Raw genomic sequence first — 21,983 nt, 5'->3', positions numbered from 1 at the left:
GGAAAAATAAAAGCTGTAAAAGATGTTCTTGGGACATTTGAGAAAATTTATTAGCACCACACTCTAACCAATTGAGCTAACCGGCCTCTTGGGAAAATTTAAATAGAGAATTTGTATTAGATGATGTACAATCATTAATTATCTTAGCTTTGATAGTAATAGTGTGGTTATGTAGGAGTTCTTATTCTTTGAAAATGAATGCTGGAGTATATGATTTCTAAAACTTACATTCAAATGTTTTAGAAAAAACAAGGCAAATATAGCAAAATTCAACCATTGTTGAATTCATGCAGAGGATATACAAATAGGTGTTCATTGTACTATTACAGATTTTATGTGTGGTTGAAATTTTTCATAATAAAAGTTCAGGGAAAAAGGGAATATATATATTAATATAATTTCTAAATCTTGAATATTCACGATACTGAATTCAGGCATATGGAGATTTTTTTTTTATCTGCAGTAGCTAGTTCTAGTTCTTCTAAACTAATTCAGATCTCCTACTTCTTCCCTTATTTCACTTATCATTCATACAAAGATTCAGATTTTGTCCTATTGGCAGCAGCTGCTCTGGCTAGAGGAAGGAAGATAGAGTTTCATAAGGCAGTGACAACTTATTATTTTTTTTTAAATTTTATTTATTTATTTGAGAGAGAGAGACAGTGAGAGAGAGCATGAGCGAGGAGAAGGTCAGAGAGCGAAGCAGACTTCCCATGGAGCTGGGAGCCTGATGTGGGACTCGATCCCGGGACTCCAGGATCACGCCCTGAGCCGAAGGCAGTCGTCCAACCAACTGAGCCACCCAGGCGTCCCGACAACTTATTTTTACATGTAGATTGTAAATCATAGATTATCAGAATGTAAACATCTTTGGCAGTATGCTTCATTAGATATCATGATTTTTTTTGACCTTGAATAAAGGCTGTTTCATGTCATTAAAAGCAAAAATCAGACAAAATGTATTTCTGTACATTGAATAACTATTGTAAGTCTCTGTAAAAATAGTTTAAGAAGTAAGTCTTAAAGTAAGTCTCTGTAAAAATGGTTTAAGAAGTAGTAATGGACATACCTGAATTGTTAACTATCGCATTTGTAATAGCTTTAGCTGTAACTTTAAAAGCAAATAACATGGGGGTACCTGGCTGGCTCAGTCAGTAGAGCATGTGACTCTTGACTTCAGGTTCATGAGTTTGAGCCCCACGTTGGGTGTAGAGATTACAAAAATAAAATAAATAAACTTACAAAAAATAAAAGTAAATAACACAAGGCTTCCAGTTATGGAATGAGTAAATGTTAGTGGATAAAAGTTATAGTATAGGGAATACAGTCAGTGGTATTGTAATATTGTTGTATGGTGACAAATTGTAGCTGCACTTGTGGTGAGCATAGCACAATATATAGACCTATTAAATCACTATGTTGTATACCTGAAACTAATGTGACATTGTGTGTTGATTATACTCCAGTAAAAATAAATATAAAAGATAAACAAAGTAAATAATGCAAATAGGCTAATAATTATGAATCAATTTCACATAAAGTCACACTATATATAACTATTCCATAATTAATGCAAATTGAATAAAATTAAGACAGAATGTGGGATTAGTGATGAATTTTTTCTTTCAGCTTTTCTTTTAAAAATTTATTTATTTTTAGAGAGAAAAAGCGTGCACTTGCAAGTAAGGGGAGGGGGAGATGGAGACAGAGGGGAAGAAAGAGAATCTCAAAACAGACACCCCGCTGAGCATGGACCCAGAAGCAGGGCTTTATCTCATGACCCTGAGATCATGACCTGAGTAGAAATCAAGAGTTAGATGATTTTTTAAAATTGTATCTCTTTTATTTATTTGACAGAGAGGTAGAGCCAGAGAACATAAGCAGAGGGAATGGCAGGGGGAGAGGGATAAGCAGGCTCCATACTGAGCAGGGAAACTGATGTGGGGCTCGATCACAGGCCCCTGGGATCATGACCTGACCCAAAGGCAGATGCTTAACCATCTGAGCCACCCAGGCCCCCCAAGAGTCAGATGCTTAGCCAATTGAGCCACCTAGGTACCACTCTTTCAGCTTTTCTATGTATTTACATTTTAAAAATGAATATACAGAAAATAGTATGAAGGTGCCTCCAAAAATTAAAAATAGAACTACCATATTCAGCATTTCCACTTCTGGGTGTTTATCCAAAAGACATGAAATCACTGTATCAGAGATATCTGCACCCCTGCATTATTTACAGTAGCTAAGGTATGGAAAATACCTAAGTGTCCCTCGATGGGTGAATGGATAAAGTAAATGTGGTGTATATATACATAATATTATTCAGCCACTAAAAAAGGAAATTGTGGTGGTGCCTAGGTGGATCAGTGGGATAAAGCCTCTGCCTTCGGCTCAGGACATGATCCCAGGGTCCTGGGATCAAGCCCCACATCAGGCTCTCTGCCTGGCAGGGAGCCTGCTTCCTCCTCTCTTTCTCTGCCTGCCTCTCTGCCTACTTGTGATCTCTCTCTGTCAAATAAATAAATAAAATCTTTTTTTAAAAAAGGAAATTCTGTGACTTGCAACAATATGGATTGAAAGCATTATACTAAGTCAGAGGAAGGCAAATTTTATATGAGCTCACTTATATGTGGAATCTTCTGAAAACAAACAAACAAACTCATAGATAAAGAGAACAGATTGGTGGGTTGCCAGATGTGGGTGTTGGAGATGGATGAAATGGGTGAAGGTGGTCAAAAGATATAAACTTTAAGTTCTGGGTATATAATATACAGTATGGTGACTATTGTTAACAGTACTGCATTGTATATTTGAAAGCTGCTAAGAGAGTAGATTGTAAAGGTTTCTACCATAAGGAAAAAAAATTTAACTTCATGGTAATTGATGTTAAACTTATGGTGGTAATCATTTCACAATGTATACATGTATCAAATCATTTTGTTGTACACCTAAAACTAATATAATGCTATATATAAGTTATATCTCAATTAAAAAATGACTAGAAGCAACAAAAACGAAATACATTTGACTTCATCAAAATTAAACACTTTTAGGCACCAAAGGACTCTATCAAGATGGTAGAAAGATAACTCACAGAATAGGGGAAAATATTTGGAGATCATATATGTGATTAGAGATTAATATCTAGAATATATAAATAAATCCTGTAACTCAACAAAAAACTCAAAAGCCCAATTAAAAAATGGGTAAAGGAAAAAAAAGGAGTGCCTGCATGGCTCACTTGGTTAAGTGTCTGCCTTCATCTCATCATGATCCTGGGGCTGGGATCGAGCCCCATGTGGGGCTCCCTGCTCAGCAGGGAGCCCACTTCTCCCTCTCTGCTGCTCCCCCTCCCTCTGCTGCTCCCTCTGCTTGTGCTCTCTCTCTATCTCTGCCTCTCAAATAAATAAATAAAATCTTTTAAAAAATGGATAAAGGGCTCACATAGCCATTTCTCCAAAAAAGATATACAAATGGCCAGTAAGCACATGAAAAGATGTTCAAAATCACTAGTAATCAGGGACATGCAAATCAAAACCACAGTGAGATACCACTTAACATTTAATAGAATGGTTAAAATTAAAAAAAATCAGATAATAACAAGTGTTGGTGAGGAGGTGGAGATATTGGAACCCTCATGTGCTGCTAGTAGGACTGTAAAATGGCACAGCTGCTTTGGAAAACTATGGCATTTCCTCAGTTAAAACATAGAGTTCTCAGACCTAGTAGTTCCACTCAAGTATTACCCAAGAAAAATGAAAACACAGAAATTTATACATAAGTATTTATAGGAGCCTTATTCTTAGTAGCCAAAAGACGGGGCAACCTAACTATCTATTCATCGACTGATGAATAGATAAACAAAATATAGTATATCCATACTATGGAATATAATTCAGCCATAAAAAGGAATGAAGCACTGACACATTCTACAACATGGATGAACCTTGAAAACATTATGCTAAGTGAAAGAAGCCAGTCACAAAAGACCACATATTATATGTGATTTCATTCATATGAAATGTCCAGAAGAGAAAAATCTATACAGCCACAGAGATTAATGGTTGCCTGGCAGTGGGGGTGGGGGCCTTAGGAGGTGGGAGGGTGATAGCTAAAGGGTATCAGGCTTCTTTTTGAGGTGACAGAAATGTTCTAAAATTGACTGTGGTAATGGTGGCACATACCTGTGAACGTAACGCCTATTGAATTTTACACCTTAAATGTGTGAATTATATGCGAACTGTATTTCAGTAAAGCTGTTTAAAAAATGGTTCTGGGAGAAGCTGACATCCAATGTAAAAGAATGTAACTTGGATCCCTGCTGCACACCATGTACAACAATTAACTCAAATGGATTTAAAGACCTAAATGTAAGAGTGAGACTACCAAACTCTTAGAACATAGAAGTAAATATTCATGGCTTTCAGTGTGGCAGTGGTTTCTTATATATAGGACATCATAAGCACAAACAACAAAAGAAAAATTGATAAATTTGGTTTCATAAAAATTAAGTTTTTTTGTTTCAAAGGATGCCATCAAGAAAGTGAAAAAAAAACAAAGTACAGATTGTTAAACCTTAAAAATATTATGCTAAGTGAAGGAATTTCAGACACAAAGTCCACACATATTGAATGAATCCATTTTTATGAAATTACCAGGATGGACAAATCCATAGAGATAGGAAGTAGATTCATTTTTGCCAGTAGATGTAAGAGGACTGAGGAATGACTGTAGATGATGGGTATGGAGTTTCTTTTGGGGGTAATGAAAATGTTCTGAAGTTACATAGTCATGATGGTTGCATATCCTTGTGAATATTACTAAAAAACACTGAATTGTTTGTCTTAGGGTGAATTTTATAGTGTGTGAATTATATCTCAAAGAAGAATATATATATAATGAAAAATATGTGCTAAAAACCAATTAACATTTGAAAACAATTTATCCCCAAGGAAATTCTGTGGTTTTAGCTATTTGGAAATTATATTGGTGGTCCGCTTGTTCAAAGCTCCAGTGAAATCAGTCAAAGTAAGAAGAATCTACTTATTTGCTTTGTTAGGAGCAGAGGATGAGATTCAGCAGCAATTTCTGTTTGTTTCTCTGAGCTTAGCAAAGCTGAGATGATGTAGTAATTATTTTTATTCCACATGGAATAAATGTATTGCAAAGAAATGTTTTAGTAATTGTTTTTTGTAAATTTAATTTATTTTGAATTGGTTTTGTATTTACATAATTCAAAATGCAGAAGCATTAGTTACCTCTGTGGATGTAACTAATGTTACTGATTATTTGTGAGTCCTTCTAGAGATATTTTTACACAGTGTTTTGGATTTTTTTTAAGATTTTATTTATTTATTTGACAGACAGAGATCACAAGTAGGCAGAGAAGCAAGCAGAGAGAGAGGAGGAAGCAGGCTCCCTGCCGAGCAGAGAGCCCGATGCGGGGCTCGATCCCAGGACCCTGGCATCATGACCTGAGCCAAAGGCAGAGGCTTTAACCCACTGAGCCACCCAGGCACCCCACACAGTGTTTTGATTTTTTTTATGTATTTATTTGACAGAGAGAAATCACAAGTAGATGGAGAGGCAGGCAGAGAGAGAGGGAAGCAGGTTCCCTGCTGAGCAGAGAGCCCGATGCGGGACTCGATCCCAGGACCCTGAGATCATGACCCGAGCCGCAGGCAGCGGCCTAACCCACTGAACTACCCAGGCGCCCCAGTGTTTTGATTTTTTAAAAAAATTTCCCTCCTGTAGTTTAGCATTTTTCAAAGAAATGACTTAGGGCAAAATAGAGTCAATGTATAGAGGGCATGGCTTGCATGGAGCACTGGGTGTGGTGAAAAAATAATGAATAATGTTTTTCTGAAAATAAATAAATTGAAAAAAAAAAAAGATCAGTGATTGCCAGGGGTTTGGAGAAAAAAAAGAAAAGAATGAACAAGTGGAACACAGGGGGTTTTAGGGCAGTGAGACTATTCTGTATAATATTCTAACAGTGCATACTTGACATTATACTTTTGTCAAAACCCATAGAATGTATAACATAGGGTGAGCACTAAGTAAACCATGGCTTTAGTTAATAATAATGTATTTTTTTGTTCATCAATTGTAACAAATGTACCACACTATCACAAGATATTAATAATTGGGGAAACTGTAGAGTGGGAGAAGGATGAAGTGGAGATACAAGGAAGCTTTCTATACTTTCTGGTCAATTTCTTTATAAACCTAAAATTGCCTTGAAAGAGTACTTTTAAAATACAGTTGAGGGGTGCCTGGGTGGCTTAGTTGTTAAGCATCTGCCTTCAGCTCAGGTCATGATTCCATAGTGCTGAGTTTGAGCCCCACATCAGGCTCCCTGCTCAGCGGGAAATCTGCTTCACCCTCTCCCACTCCCCCTGCTTGTGTTCCCTCTCTCACTGTGTTTCTCTCTGTTGAATAAATAAAATCTTTTAAAAAAATAGAGTCAATGTAAATCTTGGTATTTGTAAACCCCCTTTTGAGTTCTGTAGTTGGCCATTGTTAATATTGACAAATAAGTCTAAGAGAAACACTTTGGTGTCTCTAATTTTTTATTATGGCCACACTACAGGATCTTTATCCAAGGGCATGGAGACCCCCTAATGAATACTGGATTAATTTTATTGGACCCAAGACTTGTATTTTCATTTTTACTTCAATTTTAGGTAATAGCATCTTCATAATAACTGGTTACTTCCTGCTCATCATTGGTTTGGTAACAGTTTTACTTTACTTCAGTATTTCTCTTCTCCCTCTTATACAAAACGGTACTTTCTACATAATTTGTGATCTTTTCAAGAAGATTTACAAAAATCTATACAATTTGCAAATTCTTTACATTGAGCTAATATTCTTCCAAATAAAATTTTTCCAAATGTCCACATAATTAAACATCTTCTAATTAATACCCCCTAATTTTTTAAAAAAGATTTTATTTATTTATTTGACAGACAGAGATTACAAGTTGGCAGAGAGGCAGTCAGAGAGAGGAGGAAGCAGGCTCCCTGCTGAGCAGAGAGCCCCATGCGGGCCTCAATCCCAGGACCCTGAGATCATGACCTGAGCCGAAGGCAGTGGCTTAACCCACTGAGCCACCCAGGCGCCCAATACCCCCTAATTTACCTAAACATGAGTAATCTGTAATGCTCTAAGAGGCCCTCAGATCTGCACTGGGAAGTCTCTCTTTTTTCCTGAATAATGTCTTTTTCTTTTAAAGACTTTATTTATTTATTTGATAGACAGAGATCACAAGTAGGCAGAGAGGCAGGCAGAGAGAGCGGAAGGGAAGCAGGCTCCCTGCTGAGCAGAGAGACCCATGCAGGGTTCGATCCTAAGACCCTGGGATCATGACCTGAGCCCAAGACAGGGGCTTTAACCCATTGAGCCACCCAGGGACCTCCTGAATAATTTCTTAAGCCTGAATCTAGTGCTGCTTTTATCATAATCATTTCACTTTACCCTTTAAACAAAAGAGTTTTATAAAAATGTGTTCTTCCTTCTTTTTTTATAATTTTCATTTATCTTCCTTCCTATCTAGTGGTTTGGTTTAATTTTCTTTATTCTCTTTCTTATTCTACTGTTTTGGAAGCTTTATATTCTATTTCCAGTCTTCTACTGGTTACCTTTAAATTTTTAACATGTATTCTTTTTTCTAAATTAAATTAAATTTGTGTGTGTGTGTGTGTGTGTGTTCTAAAATTCATTGTTTATGCACCACACCCAGTGCTCCATCATGCGATACGTGCCCTCCTTAATACCCACCACCAGGCTCACCCAACCCCCCCACCCCTCTCCCCTCCAAAACCCTCAGTTTCAGTTTGTTTCTCAGAGTCCACAGTCTCTCATGGTTTGTCTCCCCCTTTGATTTCCCCCAACTCACTTCTCCTTCTCCTCTCCATCTCCCAGTGTCCTTCGTGTTATTCCTTATGCTCCACAAGTAAGTGAAACCATAATTGACTCTCTCTGCTTGACTTATTTCACTCAAAATCTAAGGTTTATCTCTTTTTTAACATTCCAAATAAGAGCAGGATTCTCAGAATGCCTTCCCTATTATTGTTTTCTATTATTTCAGGTCTACTGTGTGTATTTGAAAAGATAATATATCCTGTTACAAAATTTAAAAGATACAGAAGAGACTAGATCTTAATTGTTATCACCACAAAAAAAAATGACAAGTGATGTGATAGAGGTGTTAGCTAATGGTGGTAATCCTATTACTACACACACACACACACACACAGACACATGCACGTATCAAACCAACACATTGTACATCTTAAACTTATACCATGTTATGTCAATTATATCTCAACTTTAAAAAGAGGTATAAAAGGTTATATACTAAACATTCTTTTTTTCCACCCTTATCCCCTAACCATTTAGTTCCTCTCACCAGAGGAAACACTGTTTCCATGGGATATATTAGGTTGATTTATATGAAAATGGCAGTATTTGACTATTTTGATATGCAACAATGTCAATTTCACGTGATTCAAATTAGTTATTAGTGGGGACAAAAGATTCTTGCCTTCATACAATTTTCATTCCTGTGGTACATGTATTAGTTAATTATTGCAGTGTAAGAAATTACCTAAAAATTCAGTGGCTAGAGGTACCTGGGTGGCTCAGTGGGTTAAGCCTCTGCCTTCGGCTCAGGTCATGATCTCAGGGTCCTGGGATTGAGTCCCGCATCAGGCTCTCTACTCAGCAGGGAGCCTGCTTCCCTCTCTCTCTCTCTCTGCCTGCCTCTTCGTCTACTTGTGATCTCTCTCTGTCAAATAAATAAAATCTTAAAAAAAATTCAGTGGCTTGAAACAATAAGCATTTATGGTCTTGGAATTTTTGTGAGTCATAAATTTGGGAGTGGTTTTGCTGGGTGGTTCTGGTTCAGGGTATTTCAGGGTATTTCACAAGATTGTAGTCAGTATGTTTACTGGAGCCTCAGGCATCTAAAGTCTTAATTAAGTCTGAAATACCAGCTTCTAAGATGGTTCACTCACAGGGCTATTGACAGGAGGCCTCAATTTCTTGCCACATGAACCACTCCCTAAGGCTGCTTGAGTGTCCTTATGATATGGCAGATGGCTTCCCCCAGCTTGGGCCATTCAAGAGAAAAGACAAGGAGGAATCCACAGTGACTTTTACCCCTCTCCCATAGTGCCTGCCTTTTATGATCCAGTCTTGGGAGTTACACCTTGTCTATTCCACCATATTCTGTTGGAAACCAAGTCATTGAGTACAGGTCACACTCAAGGGAAAGTAGTTAAATTCCACCTCATTTTTCTTTTTTTGAAGATTTTATTTATTTGCTAGAGAGAAAGTGAACAAGTGAGAGAGAGGGAGAACACAAGCAGAGGGAGAGGAAGAAGCAGACTCCCTGCTGAGCAGAGAGCCTGATCTAGGGCTCGATCCCAGGACCTGAGCCAAAGGCAGATGCTTAACCGACTGAGTCACCCAGGTGCCCCAAATTCCACCTTTTGAAAGGAGTAACAAAGAATTTGTGAGCACATTTTGAAACCACCACAGGAAAGCAGATAATGAGCAATGAACACAGTAAGTAAATTATGGAGTATATTAGAAGATAAGTTCTATGAAAAAAAAAAGACAAAATAGAGCAGATGTAAAGGGAATCAGAGTGGATATGTATGGAAGGGATGTGGATTGCAATTTTAAGCAGGGTGGTCAGTGTAAAACTCACTATGGGGATTAGATTTGAGTAAAGGCTTCAAAGAGACGAAGTTGGCTAAGCAGGTATCTGGAAGAAGAAAGTCTATTCCAAGGGAATAGCTAAAGCAGTGGTCCTGAGATGAGAGTGAAATGAGATGAGAGAAAAGAATGCTGACTATATTTTATTTGTAGAATAATTTCAGTTGAGAAATTGGGGGGAAAGTTGAGGAAGGATTATTTCCATGGCTGAAATTAGTGAGTTCATTGTTTCTAATAGGAATGTAAAGAAGAAATCAAGATGGATCGAAGTATGTGTGTGGATTCGGTCACCATCTCTGTTGAGGGGATGACATGTAGTTCCTGTGTTTGGACCATTGAGCAGCGGATTGGAAAACTGAAGGGTGTACATCATATTAAAGTAAGTTAGTCTTTGGAAATACGTAAAGTCAAATGTTGATTGGAATTCTAGAAAATTACTTTAAACACTGAGATAAAAGCAGATATACTGACACATTTGGCAATAAAGACTGAGAAGATTAATATATTTTCTTTGCCCTTTAACTTTTCTTTTTATAAAAAATAAGAAATTTTAGTTTTGACTTAAAGACATCTGAAGATGGCTTGACATTACCATGGTTTTATATTTATAGATTTATGTTTTATAAGTATAAATAAATATATATTACTCTTAATTTCTTACTAAACTAAAATATATGTTTTCAGAGAAAGGGTGCTGGGCTTTCTTCTCTTATATAGCATGACAGTTATTATGTGAAATAATAATGTAATCTTCCTTAAGCACATGCATACAAGGTGTAACAGTAATTTTCTAAGCTTTTTCACTTCAATTGTTTAAGTGTTTCTAGTTAAATATATATAATATATATATTTAAGTAGTGTGTACATTCAGTATGGGACTTGAACTCACAACCCTGAGATCAAGAGTCACATGCTCTACCAACTGAGCCAGTCAAGCACCCCTTTCACTTCAATTTTTTAAAAAAGGTTTATTTTATTTACTTTAGAGAGAGAATGGGGGTGGTGAGGGGGTGGGGCGGGGAGTCAGAGAGATACCACCTTACACCAGTTAGAATGGCCAAAATTAGCAAGACAGGAAACAACGTGTGTTGGAGGGGATGTGGAGAATGGGGAACCCTCTTCCACTGTTGGTGGGAATGCAAGTTGGTGCAGCCTCTTTGGAGAACAGTGTAGAGATTCCTCAAGAAATTAAAAATATAGCCTACGTAGGCACACTCCACACTGAACACAGAGCCCCATGCAGGGTTCAATTTCATGATCATGAGGTCATGACCTGAGCCAAAACCAAGAGTTGGATGCTTAACCTACTGTGCCACCCAGATGCCTCTTCATTTCGATTATCAATTGCAAAAATAAAATTGATTTTTTTCAGACCACCTTAACACATTCCTGCTATAATTCATCTCAGAATGTTGATGAGAAGAGTGGTTTATAAATATATTCTAATTTGTCTGTAATGAACGTGAATTATTAATATAACTATTATAAATAAATAAATATATAATAAATAAATAAATAATAAATATAACTATTATAAATAAATTAAATGGCTTTGTTTCACCCCTTCTAACCATAAGAACCAAAAGTCCCAAAGTCAATACAAGACTTCCCTACAGGGAATATAGTGATGCCACCTCGCCTACTGTCTTTTAAAAAATTTGAATGTTTCCCGTGTCCATTTTTTGACATAGACATGTGTTAAAGCTACAAAGGGTCTTACATATGACTTCAATAGTCTAACCTCCTCATTTTACAGATTACGAAATGGAAGCTTAGATTAATGAAGTGACTTGTGACATAGCTACCTATCACCAAAGCAAAACTAGAACTGAAGTTGCGTGATTCCTGGGCCAGTGTATTTTCTGGTCATATAGTGTCTACAGATACAATTTAATTTGCATATGGTTCTCAAACTTGTCGCCTCCGAATTATTCTCTCACATAAATTCTGAAAAATTAATCATCATAAAGGTGCCTTTTACCACCAAATTGATGGATTAGCTTTGTGCACCTAGTTTATATAAATTCTTCAGAGTAATTCTAGTATTTTCAGTATGAAAAACCTTGAATTATGTTTGGTCATTACTTTTTAAAACTTTTTATTTTCATGTTGTTAAAAATGTCTTTGATTAGGGGTGCCTGGGTGGCTCAGTGGGTTAAGCCTCTGCCTTTGGCTTAGTTCATGGTCTCAGGGTCCTGGGATCGAGGCCCATATTGGGCTCTCTGCTCAGCAGGGATCCTGCTTCCCCGCCCCCACCCCCGCCTGTCTCTCTGCCTACTTGTGATCATCAAATAAGTAAATAAAATCTTTAAAAAATGTCTTTGATTTTAAAAATGTCTTTGATGTTAAAGGCTTTGGAGTAACAAATTGTTTTGGTTAATCTTTACTCTGTAATCCAGCTTTCTCAACTCAGCCTTTTGAGTCTAGCTTCCTTCACTTAGCATTATGCTAAGTGAGATCTATTTATGTTGTTTTTTTGTATCACTAGTTCTTTCCTTTTTATTGCTGAGGGGTATTCCATTTTGTGGATGTCCAAAAATTTGTTTGCCCATTCACTCATTGGGAAACATTGGGATTGTTGCCACTTTTTTCAAATTATGTAAAACAATGCTCTGAATCTTTGGGGTAAATACCCAGTAGTGCAATGGCAGGGTCATAGGGAAGTTCTATTTTTAATTTCTTGAGGAATCTCTACACTGTTCTCCAAAGAGGCTGCACCAACTTGCATTCCCACCAACAGTGTAAGAGGGTATCCCTTTCTTTTTTTTTTTTTTTAAAGATTTTATTTTATTTATTTGAGAGAGAGAGACAGTGAGAGAGAGAATGAGCGAGGAGAAGGTCAGAGAGCGAAGCAGACTCCCCATGGAGCTGGGAGCCTGATGTGGGACTCGATCCCGGGACTCCAGGATCACGCCCTGAGCCGGAGGCAGTCATCCAACCAACTGCGCCACCCAGGCATCCCGAGGGTATCCCTTTCTCCACATCCCCTCCAACACATGTTTGTTCCAGTCTTGCTAATTTTGGCCAGTCTAACTGGTGTAAGGTGGTATCTCAACGTGGTTTTAATTTGAATCTCCCTGATGGCTAGTGATGATGAACATTTTTTCATGTGTCTGATAGCCATTTGTATGTCTTGATGGGAGAAGTATCTATTCATATCTTCTTCCCATTTTTTGATATGGTTGTCTGTTTTGTGTGTGTTGAGTTTGAGGAGTTCTTTATAGATCCTGGATATCAACCTTGTGTCTGTACTGTCATTTGCAAATATCTTCTTCCATTCCGTGGGTTGCCTCTTTGTTTTGTTGACTGTTTCCTTTGCTGTGCAGAAGCTTTTGATTTTGATGAAGTCCCAAAAGTTTATTTTCGCTTTTGTTTCCTTTGCCTTTGGAGACGTATCTTGAAAGAAGTTGCTGTGGCTGATATCAAAGAGATTACTGCCTTTGTTCTCCTCAAGGATTCTGATGGAGTTCTGTCTCACGTTGAAGTCTTTTATCCATTTTGAGTTGATCTTTGTGTACGGTGTAAGAGAATGGTCGAGTTTCATTCTTCTACATATAGCTGTCCAGTTTTCCCAGCACCATTTATTGAAGAGACTGTCTTTTTTCCACTGTATATTTTTTCCTGTTTTGTCGAAGATTAATTGACCATAGAGTTGAGGGTCCATATCTGGGCTCTCTAATCTGTTCCACTGGTCTATGTGTCTGTTTTTATGCCAGTACAGTGCTGTCTTGGTGATCACGGCTTTGTAGTAAAGCTTGAAATCCAGTAACCTGATGCCGCCAGTTTTATTTTCGTTTTTCAACATTTCCTTAGCGATTCGGGGTCTCTTCTGATTCCATACAGATTTTGGGATTATTTGCTCCAGCTCTTTGAAAAAATACCGGTGGAATTTTGATCGGAATGGCATTAAAAGTATAGATTGCTCTAGGAAGTATAGACATTTTAACAATGTTTATTTTTCTGATCCAAGAGCATGGAATGGTCTTCCATCTTTTTGTGTCTTCTTCAATTTCTTTCATGAGTGTTCTATAGTTCCTCGAGTACAGGTGTAGTGAAAAGAAGGGCCATCTGTACCCCAATGTTTCTAGCAGCAATGGCCACGGTCGCCAAACTGTGGAAAGAACCAAGATGCCCTTCAATGGACGAATGGATAAGGAAGATGTGGTCCATATACACTATGGAGTATTATGCTTCCATCAGAAAGGATGAATACCCAACTTTTGTAGCAACATGGACGGGACTGGAAGAGATTATGCTGAGTGAAATAACTCAAGAAGAGAAAGTCAATTATCATATAGTTTCACTTATTTGTGGAGCATAACAAATAGCATGGAGGACAAGGGAAGATGGAGAGGAGAAGGGAGTTGAGGGAAATTGGAAGGGGAAGTGAACCATGAGAGACTATGGACTCTGAAAAACAATCTGAGGGTTTTGAAGGGGTGGGGGGGTGGGAGGTTGGGGGAACCAGGTGGTGGGTATTGGAGAGGGCACGGATTGCATGGAGCACTGGGTGTGGTGCAAAAATAATGAATACTGTTACTCTGAAAAAATAAAAAATTAAAAAAAAATAGTTAAAAAACAAAAACAAAAACAAAAACAAAAAAAACAATGCTCTGGGTGTTCACATGGGAGTCTTTGTTTAGACACAGGTTTTCTCTTGGGAAGATTCCTAGGATTGAATTTGTTCTATCATATGCTAAGTGTATGTATCATTTGTTGAGGTGTTCGCAAGTGATCTATCATAGTGACTGTACTATATTTTCATCACCAGCAATGTTTGTGGGCTCTGCTTTTTTTAGATTCTCTCTAACACTTGGTATATCAGTCTTTTAAGCTATAGACGTTCTAGTGGGTATGTAGTGGTATCACACTAATTGTCATTTCCTTAATGGCTAATGATGTTAAGCCTTTCATGTGGTTGTTAGGCATTTGTATAACTTCTTTGGTCAAATGGCTGTAAAAACTTTTCTCAATTTTTTAGCCATTATCTTTTTTTGTTTCCTTATTCAATTTTGATTATCCTTTATGTATTCCAAATATAAATATCTTTTAGATATGTATTTTGCAAATATTTTATTCAGTCTGTGGCTTGTCATTTTCATTCATTTTTAAAAAAATAATCAAAAGCTTATGCACAGCAAAGGAAACAGTCAACAAAACAAAGAAGCAACCCACGGAATGGGAGAAGATATTTACAAATGACAGTACAGACAAAAGGTTGATATCCAGGATCTATAATGAACTCCTCAAACTCAACACACACTAAACAGGCAAACATATCAAAAAATGGGAAGAAGATATGAACAGACACTTCTCCCATCAAGACATACAAATGGTTATCAGACACATGAAAAAATGTTCATCATCACTAGCCCTCAGGGAGATTCAAATTAAAACCACATTGGGGTACCACCTTACACCAGTTAGAATGGCCAAAATTAACAAAACAGGAAACAACATGTGTTGGAGAGGATGTGGTGAAAGGGGAACCCTCTTACACTGTTGGTGGGAATGCAAGTTGGTGCAGCCTCTTTGGAGAACAGTGTGGAGATTCCTCAAGAAATTAAAAATAGAGCTTCCCTATGACCCTGCCATTACACTCCTGGGTATTTACCCCAAAGATACAGATGTCGTGAAAAGAAGGGCCATCTGTACCCCAATGTTTATAGCAGCAATGGCCACGATCGCCAAACTATGGAAAGAACCAAGATGCCCTTCAACGGACGAATGGATAAGGAAGATGTGGTCCATATACATTATGGAGTATTATGCCTCCATCAGAAAGGATGAATACCCAACTTTTGTATCAACATGGACGGGACTGGAAGAGATTATGCTGAGTGAAATAAGTCAAGCAGAGAGAGTCAATTATCATATGGTTTCACTTATTTGTGGAGCATAACAAATATCATGGAGGACAAGGGGTGTTAGAGAGGAGAAGGGAGTTGGGGGAAATTGGAAGGGGAGGTGAATCATGAGAGACTATGGACTCTGAAAAACAATCTGAGGAGTTTGAAGTGGCGGGGGGGTGGGAGGTTGGCATAGCAGGTGGTGGGTATTATAGAGGGCACGGATTGCATGGAGCACAGGGTGTGGTGAAAAAATAATGAATACTGTTTTTCTGAAAATAAATAAATTAATTAAAATATTAATTAATTAATTAATTAATAATTTTATTTATTTGGGAGAGAGAGAGATCACAAGCTGGGTCTGGATAAAAGGAGCAGCAGACTTCCCGCTTATCAGGGAGCCTGACTCCGGACTTGATCCCAGAACCCTGGGATCGTGACCCAAGCTAAAGCAGATGTTTAACTGACTGAGCCAACCAGGAGCCCCTTATTTATTCATTTTGGGGAGAGAGAGAGCATGCATGAGTGGGTGGTAGGGGCAGAGGGAAAGCCTCTTCAAGTACACTCCCAGCTGAGTGTGGAGCCCAACACAGGGATTGATCCCACGGCACATGAGACCATGACCCAATCTGAAAACCAAGAGTCAGATGCTTAAGAGACTGAGCCACCCAGGCACCTCTCATTCTGTTTTTTAAAATTAGGTTTTTATTTATTTATTTATTTATTTATTTATTAAAGATTTTAATTTATTTATTTTGAGAGAGAGAGAGAGTGTGAGAGAGCATGAGAGGGGAGGTCAGAGGGAGAAGCAGACTCCCCATGGAGCTGGGAGCCCGATGTGGGACTTGATCCCAGGTCTCTGGGACCATGACCTGAGCCTAAAGCAGTTGCTTAACCAACTGAGCCATCTAGGTGCCCAAGTTTTTATTTAAATTCCAGTTAGTGGGGTGCCTGAGTGGCTCAGTTGTTAAGTGTCTGCCTTTGGCTCAGGTCATGATCCCAGGCTGGGATCGAGCCCTGCCTCAGGCTCCCTGCTTGGTGGGAAGCCTGCTTCTCCTTCTTCCACTTCCCTTGTTTGTGTTCTCTCCTGGCTGTCTGTCTCTCTGTCAAATAAATAGATAAAATCTTTAAAAATAAATAAATAAATACCAGTTAGTTAACCTACTTTATAATATTATTTCATGTGCACAATGTAATGATTCACCATTTACATGCAACACCCGGTATTCATCACAAGTGTCCTCATTAATCCCTGTCACGCATTTAACCCATCTGCCTCTGGTAACCACCAGTTTGTTCTATATGGTTAAGAGTCTGTTTCTTGGTTTTCCCCTCTTTTTTCCCACATTTCTTTCCTTTCTTAAATTCTCCATATGAATGAAACCATACAGTGTTTGTCTTTCTCTGACTTACTTCGTTTAGCATGATACTCTCTAGCTCCATCCACTTCATTGCAAATGGAAGATTTCATTCTTCTTTGGCTGATTAACATTCCTTTTGTACATTCCATATACATAAATGTATATACACAAAACACACACACACACACACACACACACACACTACATCTTCCTTATCCATTCATCAGTGGATGGATGTTTGGTCTCTTAACAAAATTTGGCTATTGTTGATAATGCTGCTGTAAACACCAGGGAGCATGTATCCCTTGGAATTAGTATTTTTGTATTTTTTGGGTAAATACCTAATAGTGCAATTGCTGGATCATAGGGTAGTTCTGGTTTCTTAAAAAAGATTTTATTTATTTAAGGAGAGAGAAAGCACACAAGCAGGGTCAGAGGGCAGAGGGAGAGGGGGAGGCAGGCTCAATCCCTGGATCCTGGGATCATGACCTAAGCCACTCAGGCGCCCCAGGGTAGTTCTATTTTTACATTTTTGAGGAACCTTCACACTGTTTTCCAGAGTGGCTGCACCAAGGTTCCATTTCCACCAACAGTGTAAGAGGGTTCCCCTTCCCCTGCATCCTCACTAACACATGTTCTTTCCTGTGTTGTTAATTCTAGCCATTCTGGCAGGTATGTGGTCATAGCTAATTGTAGTTTTGATTTTAATTTCCCTGATGATGAGTGATATTGAGCATGTTTTCATGTATCTGTTAGCCATCTGTAAGTCTTTGGAAAAATGTCTATTCAGGTCTTTTGCCCATTTCTTAACTGGATTATTGTTTTTTCTTTGTTGAGTTTTAACTTCTTTATGTATTTTGGATACTAATCCTTTGGCAGCTATATCACTTGCAAATATTTTCTCCCATTCCATAGGTTGCCTTTTTGTTTTGTTGTTGTTTGCCTTGTTAGTTTGATGTTAGTTTGCTGTGCAGAAGCTTTTTATCGTGATGACGTCCCATTAGTTCATTTATTGCTTTTGTTTCCCTTGCCTAAGGAAACATACCTAGTAAGAAGTAACTACAGCTGGTGTCAAAGAGATTATACCTGTGTTCTCTGGGATTTTAATGATTTCCTTTCTCACATTTTGGTCTTTAATCCATTTTGAATTTATTTTTATGTATGCTGTAAGAAGGTGCTCCAGTTTCATTCTTTTGCATGTTGCTGTCCAGTTTTCCCAACATGATTTGTTGAAGAGACTCTTTTTCCCATTGGATATTCCTTCCTGCTTTGTCGAAGATTAAATGACAATATAGTTGTGGGTTCATTTTTGGGTTTTCTATTCTGTTCTATTCATCTATGTATCTGCTTTCATGCCACTACCATATTGTACCATATAATACCCAGTGCTCATTATATTACATGCCCTCCTTAATGTCCAACACTCAGTTACCCCATCACCCCACTCCCCTCACCTCCAACAACCCTCAGTTTGTTTTCCTATAGTTAAGAGTCTCTTATGGTTTGTCTCTCTCTCTCTGATTTTGTCTTGTTTTATTTGTTTTCCTCTCTTCCCCTGTAATCCTCTGCTTTGTTTCTTAAATTCCACATGAGTGAAACCATGATAATTGTCTTTCTCTGACTGACTGACTTTGCTTAACATTGATACCCTCTGGTTCTATCCGTGTCATTGCAAATGGCAAGATTTCATTTTTTGGATGGCTGAGTAGTATACCATTGTATATATATATATATACACCACATATCCTTTGTCCATTCATCTGTTGATGGATGTCTGGGGTCTTTCCATAGTTTGGCTATTGTGGACATTGCTGCTATAAACATTGTGGTGAGGGGCCCCTTTGGATCACTACATTTGTATGTTTGGGATAAATACCCAATAATGCAATTTCTGGGTCATAGGGTAGCTCTATTTTCAAATTATGAGGAACCTTCCTACTATTTTCCAGAGTGGCTACACCAGCTTGCATTCCCACCAAAAGTATAAGAGGGTTCCCCTTTCTCCATGTCCTCACCAACATCTGTCGTTTCCTGATTTGTTAATTTTAGCCATTCTGACTGGTGTGAGGTGGTATCTTATTGTGGTTTTAATTTGTATTTCCCTGATACTGAGTGATGTTGAGCAATTTATCATGTGTCTGTTGGCCATTTGGATGTCTTCTTTGCAGAAATGTCTGTTCATGTCTTCTGCCCATTTCTTTTTTTTTTTTTAAGATTTTATTTATTTATTCGACAGAGAGAGATTACAAGCAGGCAGAGAGGCAGGCAGAGAGAGAGAGGAGGAAGCAGGCTCCCCGCTGAGCAGAGAGCTCGATGCGGGACTCGATCCCAGGACCCCGAGATCATGACCTGAGCCGAAGGCAGCGGCTTAACCCACTGAGCCACCCAGGTGCCCTCTTCTGCCCATTTCTTGATTGGATTATTTGTTCTTTGGGGGTTAAGTTTGATAAATTCTTTATCGATTTTGCATACTACCCCTTTATCTGATAAGACATTTGCAGATACCATCTCCCTTTCTGCCATTTGTCTTTTCATTTTGTTGACTATTTTCCTTTGCAGTGCAAAAGCCTTTTATCTTGATGAAGTCCCAATAGTTCATTTTTGCCTTTGTTTCCTTTGACTTTGAGATGTATCTAGCAAGAAGTTGGTACAGCCAAGGTCACAGAGGTTTCTGCCTGTATTCTCTTCTAGGATTTTAATGGATTCCTGTCTCACATTTAGGTCCTTCATCCATTTTGAGTCTATTTTTGTGTGTGGTGTAAGGAAAGGTCCAGTTTCAGTCTTCTGCATTTGGCTGTCTAATCTTCCTAATACCATTTGTTGAAGAGACTGTCTTTTTTCCATTGGATATTCTTTCCTGCTTTGTCAAAGATTAGTTGACCATAGAGTTGAGGGCCATTTCTGGATTCTCTCTTCTGTTCCATTGATCTGTGTATTTGTTTTTGTGCCAGTATCATTCTATCTTGATGATTACAGCTTTATAATAGAGCTTGAAGTCCGGAATTGTGATGCTCCCAGCTTTGATTTTCTTTTTCAACAATCTCCTGACAATTTGGGGCCTTTTCTAGTTCCATACAAATATTAGGATTGTTTGTTCCAGCTCTGTGAAAAACGTTAATGGTATTTTTTTTTTTAGAATGAGAGAGAGAATGCAAGAGTGGGGGGTGGGTGGTTGTAGAGGGAGAGGGAGAAGCAGACTCCCCACTGAGCAAGGAGCCCAATGTGGAGCTTGATCCCAGGACCGTGAGATCATGACCTGAGCTGAAGGCAGATGCTTAACCAACTGAGCCACCCAGGTGCCCCAAGTTCATGGTATTTTGATAGGGATTGTATTGAATGTGTAGATTGCTCTAGGTAGCATAGACATTTTCACAGTATTTGTTCTTCCAATCCATGAGCATGGAATGTTTTTCCATTTCTTTGTGTCTTCCTCAATTTCTTTCGTGGGTCTTCTATAGTTTCCTGAGTATAGATCCTTTGCCTCTTGGGTTGGATTTATTTGTAGGTATCTTATGGGTTTTGGTGTAATTGTAAATGGGATCAACTCCTTAATTTCTCTTTCTTTTGTTTTCATTGTTAGTGCATGGAAATGCAACTGATTGCTGTGCCTTTGTTTTATATCCTGCTTCTTTGCTGAAAACCTGTATGAGTTCTTGCAATTTTGGGGTGCAGTCTTTGGGTTTTTAATATAGAATATCATGTCATGTGTGAAGAGTGAAAGTTTGACTTCTTTGTTGATTTGGATGTGTTTCTTTAATTTTTTGGTAATTGGTTTATATAATTGGCTGCCCCCATGTTAGGGGCATAAATATTTACAATTGTTCAATTTTCTTGTTGGATATATGGTGTAAGTATGACATAGTGTCCTTCCTCATGTCTTTTTTTTTTCCTTCCTCATGTCTTATTACAATCTTTAGTTTAAAATATAATTTGTCTGATATAAAGGTTGCCATCCCAGCTTTCTTTTGATGTCCCTTAGCATGATAAATGGGTTTCCACTCCCTCACTTCCAATCTGGTGGTGTCTTTGGGTCTAAAGTGAATCTCTTGCAGACTGCATATTGATGGATTTTGCTTTTTTGTCTAATCTGATACCCTGTGTCTTTTGAATTGGGTATTTCATCCATGTACATTCAGAGTAATTATTGAAAGATGTGAATTTGGTACCATTGTATTACCTGTAAAGTCACTATTTCTGTATATTGTCTCTATTCTTTTCTGATCTTTGTTCCTTTGGGGCTCTGTCTTTGCTTAAAGGATCTCTTTTAGTATTCCTTGCAGGGATGGTTTAATGATCACAGATTCTTTTAGTTTATGTTTGTCCTGGAGGCTTTTTATCTCTCTTTCTATTTTTAATAACATTCTAGCTGGAAAAAGTATTCTTGGCTGCATATTTTTCTCATTTAGCACCCTAAATATATCATGCCAGTCCTTTCTGACTTGCCAGGCCTTTGTGCATACTTCTGCTGCCAGTATAATGTTTCTGCCCAAGTAGGTTATGGACCTCTTATCCCCAGGATGCTTTCAGGATTTTCTTTTTGTCTCTGAGATTTGCAAGTTTCACTAATATATGTCGGAGTGTTGTCCTATTTTTATTGATTTTGAGGGGGGTTCTCTGTGCTTCCTGGACTTGGATGCCTATTTCCTTCCCCATAGCAGGGAAGTTCTCTTCTATAATTTGCTCAACTATACCTTCTGCCCTACTCCCTATCCTCTTCCTCTCAGATCCCAAGTATTCTAATATTGCTTCGCTTTATAGTATCACTTACGTCTCAAATTCTCCCCTCGTGATTCAGTAGTTGTTTATCTCTCTTTTTCTCAGTTTCTTTATTCTTCTATCATTTTATCTTCTGTATCACTAATTCTCCTTTCTGCCTTATTTATCCTAGCAGTTGGAGCCTCCATTTTTGTTTGCGTCTCATTAATAACCTTTTTAAAATTTCAAATTGATTAGATTTTTGTTCTTTTATTTCTCCAGAAAGGGATTATCTACTGTCTTCTATGCTTTTGTTAAGCCCTACTAGTATCTTTATAATAATTATTTTGAA

At 38.0% G+C, this 21,983-nt stretch overlaps 1 protein-coding gene across 2 annotated transcripts in view; it reads left to right on the top strand.

The window, feature by feature from the left end:
- ATP7A (ATPase copper transporting alpha) overlaps window positions 1-21,983 on the top strand; it is a 170,356-nt gene that overhangs the window by 35,241 nt on the left and 113,132 nt on the right. Inside the window, exons 1-2 of one of the 2 annotated variants that reach the window (XM_044234331.1) lie at window positions 9,489-9,573; window positions 9,965-10,105. In XM_044234331.1, the coding sequence (XP_044090266.1) occupies window positions 9,565-9,573; window positions 9,965-10,105 (150 nt within the window). In that variant the 5' untranslated portion in view covers window positions 9,489-9,564. Of the gene's footprint in view, window positions 1-9,488; window positions 9,574-9,964; window positions 10,106-21,983 lie in introns of those variants that run through there. The other variant, XM_044234332.1, reaches the window with a different exon arrangement.

Source organism: Neovison vison, chromosome X, assembly GCF_020171115.1.
Source record: "Neovison vison isolate M4711 chromosome X, ASM_NN_V1, whole genome shotgun sequence".
Taxonomy (NCBI): Eukaryota; Metazoa; Chordata; class Mammalia; order Carnivora; family Mustelidae; genus Neogale; species Neogale vison.
The sequence above is the reverse complement of the archived record's forward strand: the minus strand, read 5'-3'. Positions and strand labels throughout refer to the sequence as shown.